General features: G+C 43.7%; 1 protein-coding gene across 1 annotated transcript in view; it reads left to right on the top strand.

The window, feature by feature from the left end:
* The first annotated feature begins 1,263 nt into the window (after positions 1-1,263).
* NXPH2 (neurexophilin 2) overlaps positions 1,264-6,000 on the top strand; it is a 120,334-nt gene continuing 115,597 nt past the window's right edge. The window contains exon 1 of the mRNA XM_011935690.1: positions 1,264-1,421. Within this exon, the coding sequence (XP_011791080.1) occupies positions 1,371-1,421 (51 nt within the window). The 5' untranslated portion in view covers positions 1,264-1,370. The remainder of the gene's footprint in view (positions 1,422-6,000) is intronic.

The raw sequence follows: 6,000 nt of genomic DNA, 5'->3' as shown, positions 1-6,000 counted from the left end.
TAAGAAGCAGTCTCGCCTTGCGTATTCTGTTGGAGTAACTGCCTAAAGTCTCATCCCTGGAGAAGTGAATGTATCTCTCTGGACCTTAGGTTTCCTACTCACTCAATAAAGGGGTGACGAATGACGCCTAAACTCTGTTCTACCGTAAAAACAGTGCAGGTCTGTCAGCCCAATTGCCTTTGATTTTTCCTCTCGAGTGTCCAGAACAAAGATAGTAAAAGGATCTCTCCAATGGAGAGTTGTTAACACGGAGGTCGAGGCTCACAGGCATCAGGTTTGCAGCTTCGCCCGGCCTCGGAGATACCCCTCTCCAATATTTCTGAAGTCGGAGGCTGCGGTGGGGTATCCCGTCTTTATTCGGCTTCTTCAAAGCCCGGGCAGAAGGTCTGGGAGCAACTCCGTCTGTCTTCAGGACACCTAGCTGTCTATACCATCCCCAAACCGGAGTAAAGCGGACTTCACCTAGCTCCGTTTCTCACAGTTCTGCTCCTGGTCCCTCGAGGTCCCCATTACTTCCCAGCCCCAGAAATCCTTCCAGCCGCACCAGGCACACCTTGCACCCCTTATCCGCGGCTCTGCGAGCTTGGCGCTGCGGCGGAGTAGGGCACTCTCCCAGGGCGTCCTGGGCTCCAGCCCCACCTCCCTGCCCCAGCCTTTCGCAGCCCCCACGCCCCGCCCCAGGACTCTGCAATCGCCTTGCCCTCCTAAACTCTCTGGGCGCTCTCCCGGCGGGCGCACTCCTTCTTGCAGCCACCCAGGGAGAACCTTTCCTTTCCCCCATCCCCAGCCTCCCAAGCCAAAGTGAGATCCAGTCAGTAAGCAGGGCGCTTGGCACAGTGGAGCCTCTCGGACCGGCCTTCTGCTGGGCAGGGGTGGGAGGAGGCACCCGGCCTCTCCGGGCTCGGGGGCGCCGGCTGGCCAGGCGTGTTGAGCTCTGCCAGGCATCTGCCCGGCGGGATCGGATCTAGAGAGTAGCCTCGCGCTGAACCCATCACCCAAGCGCCCGAGCCGCCACCTCCCTCCCGCAGGCGCCCCCAGCGCTCACCCCGAGTCCGGCCAAGCCGGAGAGTCCAAGGCGCGACTGGAGCCCCCCGCCGCGTGCCAGAGCTCCAGCGGCCTTGCACGCTGTGTGCCGGCCCCCTCCAAGGAGGGGCGCGCGGGAGCCCGGAGAGACACCTCCGGTCCGCCCACCCTCCTCCTTCCCCGCCCGCCCACCCGGCCCGAGCTGCGCTGCACCGCGCAGCACTCGGATTCCGGGAGGGAAGCGCCGCGCTGTGTCCCTGGCGTCCTCAGTCCTGCCCCGCGAAGTGGAGATGCGCGAGAGGCAGGCGAGGGCGCGCAGCTCGTGAGAAGCCGTGCCAGCCGGCACCATGCGCCTGCGGCCACTGCCTCTCGTGGTGGTCCCCGGCTTGCTGCAGCTGGTGAGTGCCCGGCCGGCGCGCAGCCCCACGCGCCGGGGACGCGTTTCGGCGGGAAACCGCGCAGGCGGCTGACTTGGAGGCCAGCCTGGGCCTGTTTGGGACGTGGGGTTGGGGACGTGAGGATGACAAGGAGTTTTGGGTTGCCTTAGAGGTCGAAAAGAAAGAACTGAAGAACGAAATAGAGGGGATCTAGAGGCGACTGAGGGGCTTAGCACGGATTGGAACTTGAGCGCTGGGGTAAAGTAAGCAGAAGGTGGCCGGGAAGTAGGTCCGGGACAAGGAAGAGGTTTATTGATAAGCGGTCAAGGAAAGGATGGGAGGTAAATGGATAGGATGAGAAGGGGCAGAAAGACCTTCCTCCAGTTCACAGTTCGAGAGGCTTGGTGGTGTTTATTTTTCACGTGGTGTTTTGCCCAGATGCACACAGACACTTCTTCTAAAGCACAGCATAGTGCATGCATCCTCGTTCTCAGAGCCAGCTAGTGGCGGCTTGCTGGGGGAAAACTTAGGCAAAATATGGATTTGGGGGACAGCTTGGATTTCTCTTCGTTTTCCGTCTGGCGCTGGGGACTGGGATGGGGTTTTCTGCCAGCTGGGGACACGGGATGTAACTTTCACGCCCAGCTCCGCGCAGGAGCCCCCTCTCGGGCATCTCGAAGCTGTGTTTTCAGGGAGACCTCTCCCGCCTCGTCTGGGTGGCTCGGGGCGCTGAGGAATAAGAAAGATGTTAAAATGTGGTTTGGGGTTCGCGTTGTCACTCTGTTCGCTCTTCCCGCGAGGCGCCACGCTCTCCTCCTCCTGATATACGCCTGTATTCTATAGGCATGGCTAATTAGTTAAGGGAAAACCAAAGTAAGATCTTCAAGAAGAAACTTTTAAAGTAAAATTACAGAAGCGGAGTGCTTTGGCTGGATCAGCCTCTATGATGGATTTCTTCTGGTCACTTAGCACTTGCCTTGATACGGTGCTATTAAGAGGGCTTTCTCCTGATGCCATAGTTTCTTGGATCTCATACTTAAGACTTTGCCCAAGCACTTAGAAGATGTCAATCTGTTCTCTCTCTCTCTCTCTCGTTCTCTTTGTCTCTTTCTTTGCCTATTAGAGGGAAAATCAAGTAACTTTGAAAGTTTCTCTATGATATGTATGATATTGTTAAGGCAGAGGCACTTTGCAAGTTCTGAGGGTGGGAGGAACCCTAAAAGGTGGAGAGACCCCTGAGATGCCCGTGGTCCACGCTTGTTACGGTGGAGATTAGCTTCACCTGCACAGTGTTAACTCAGAAAGCCTTCAATGGCATCAAGAAGAAAATGCAATGATATTCCCAAATATCTTTGAATGAGCCATCACATGCTGGCTACGTACGATACTGCACGTTAAAATACATTTTACATCTTAGACATTATGAAGCCAAAACATATGCCACATTAATCTTTAGTATCCTTTCCTTTAATTTTTTTTTTTAGTCTGGATTCTAATAAAAGATGATCTAACAGAGCAGCATTTATATGCTGTGTGTAAGGAAAAGCCTGGGGAAATCAGGTATTTATGTGGGGGTCTTCAGAATATCTTTACGAATCTTAGTTCATTAATTTTGCATTTAATAAACATGAGCTGTGTATCTGCTCCGTAAGCACTGTGATAGGCTCTTAAATATGAGAAAATATATTTGTGCACGTGTCGGGGAAAAGTTCTCATCCCAGCTACTATATTGGAAATGTTAGAATTTTTTTTTTTCCCGCACCACCATAGCTAATAAGGAATAAGAAATACGTCTTGAAGGGATTATATGCTCTCCTTGAGCACTAGATTCTAATATTACAGAATGGATTGATTGATTCGCTTTTAAGAAAGCTTATGTCAAATTCGAATCCATTTTGGGATTGTGCTTGGGTTGTAATGTTTTTCTCCCGGAGCGCTTTATCATGGTAAGTGAGGTGGGGAGCTGCAGCCCTGTTGATAAGCACACATTCCTTACGCTGCCATCCCTTCGGACAGTAAAAGGCTGTTTACATTCTCCACATTCTTAGAGCTGTTGCCAGCCTTATAACACAAGGGAGTTAGAATGTGAAAAGAAAACAGAGTGGTTGAGCAGATCTAAATTGAAATATTCCCCAATCCCACCATATGCCCCACTCCAGTGGGTCTCAAAAAGGACAGATCATAATTTGCTCATTTGGATGGCTCATAGTTTTGTTCTACCTTTTTCAGCTGGTTTTGAACTTCTTTGTTAAATCCTAACAGCAAGGGGATAAAATGCTTTCTACATGTGAAATCAGTCTTTTACTTTTCTAGGAACCATATGTACTCAAAAAAATCTGCCCTTTGCTGACATAAGGCTTTTTTTAAAAAAATTTTTTTGGTGAGGGAGGAGTGAAGTTACCTTGTTGTCGAAATTGGATTTTACTTTTCCATCTGCACTGCCAGCCAGAAGAACATACTTTAAAAATACATTAAATATTTTAAAAGAGCAATGGATTCATTTGGGCATATCGAACATTTAGTGATATGAAAATTATCTTTTTTTTCTGAAAGCAGTTACAGGGAGTTAAGCCCAAATAAGTCACTAACTGTGGTTATATATAACATATGTAATACATAAGGTATATGTATATAATACAGTCACAATAACTACAATTTTTTTACCCGTTTTTGTGATGTTTAAAACTTCTAAGAAAACAGTAAGTGGAATTGGTAAATACTGCAGGTAGCCTAGGAAGAATATGTGTCTGTTACCTGTCCTTGCCCAATTTTCCTGACCTGTGTATCGTGCTTTTAACAGACAGGTGGCTATAGCTAATTAATGGGATTACTATTTGTAAGATTTAAATATCCATCTTGAACGTATTCCTTTTTTAAAAATTCTTATTCAGCAACATACCCTTATAAAGAGTATTAAGAGCACGTTATATCTTTTCTGCCATCTAATGAAGAAAAAAATAGCATTTGAAATGAATATTATAACAAAATGAGTGTTGTTTCATCATGATACAAGGTAAAGACTTCACCAGATGTCAACTGTTTACAGATTTGCATGATGATTTGTAACTGGTAATAAGTGTGATTTTTTTGCCTTTTAGTAAAGTGAAGATTATAAAAAGAATAAATTTTAATTTAAATGAATGATTAGCTAGTGTTTAAGATAAAATTTAGAGCTGGTTTAAAAAATCAGGTTCTTACACATTTCAACTTGTTTTACTGTGATACAATGCTGAGTTTACAAAATAAAATATTAGTTAAAAGCAATGTAAGTTGGGAAATTTTTAGAATCCTATAAAATCAGATCCTTGTGATGCAAGATGATAAAATCTTAGGCTCATCCTTATAATATCACATAATTTATTAAGGGTACTCACATTAAAAAAATTAATAATTTTAATATTTGTTTAGTCTGATGATCCAATTTATTTCCTGTTCTGTATTTACAAGAATTGATAACTCTTTACTATCTTTCATTCAAAAATGACAATTTTCCTCATACAGCCTTGATCAACAAATACCGAAATAGTATTTTCCAGTGCCGGATCAATAGTCGTCTGTTGGCTATATGAAAATGTGAAGAAAAGAAAAAAAAAAAAACCACCACTATATCATTATTATGACTTAAAGTTGGCTGCGCATTAAAATTAACTCCTCATTATAAGCATCATTATTTTAGACATTTTAAAAAATGAAAATTAAGATTAGACAATTAAATCCTCGGTTCCAGCCACCCACCTCCCAGTAAAAGTTGTATTCCCTTGGTTTATTCTGATATTATCTGGTCCAGTTTTAAATGCCTTCCATACAGAAAACTGACTCTTTGGGAAATCATTTTATTGTTTAGTTTCTGAATGGAAAAGAAAAACTTTCTTAACCTTTGTTCTATATTCTTTCATAATTTTTTCTTATTTATTGTTTTTGATTAATAATTGGAATGCTAAATAAGACAGAAAGCTTTTCTGAAAAATCTTTTAGAGTTTACATTGTCATCTTAAAATATGTAGTTCTTGCCATCAAATGTATTAAGAAATGTTGGTTTATATAAGACATTGCCCACCTTTTATCTATTAAAGAGCTGATCAATACACCTTGAATGATTCAGTCATTTAGTGGTAGCAATCAAAGATGAATATAAATGCATCACAGGTTTGTGATTTTGTAAAAGCTCTAGACTGTCTCTTACTGTTTACATATTCTGCGAACTCTTTTACCTGAAGTTTCACTGGGAAAGATTTGAAAAAAGAATTATAGCCGCACATTCAAGTGCTTACAGTTAAGGCTGTGTCAGCGTTTCCGTAAAGAATCTCATTTCTATCTTAGCCATAAACATTATTGTTGGTTAGAAGCTGCCATTTAATATCTTGATTTGGAAGTAAATTATTTCAAAACTACTTTAAAAAATTGGTCCGTATGATTTTGAATGCTCCCCATATGAGGCTACTCTCTAGGTATCCTTATAGTATGCAGGATGGTGATTTAACAAACTAATTTCTATATTATTGACTTTGTTACTAAATTAACAAGTACAATCCTATGGTTTTGACTTCCACAATGGTTATAATTTAAGTTGGATATGTTCAAATCATTTTAGATAACTTTT

This window comes from Colobus angolensis, unplaced genomic scaffold, assembly GCF_000951035.1.
Source record: "Colobus angolensis palliatus isolate OR3802 unplaced genomic scaffold, Cang.pa_1.0 Scaffold147, whole genome shotgun sequence".
NCBI lineage: Eukaryota > Metazoa > Chordata > Mammalia > Primates > Cercopithecidae > Colobus > Colobus angolensis.
The sequence above is the reverse complement of the archived record's forward strand: the minus strand, read 5'-3'. Positions and strand labels throughout refer to the sequence as shown.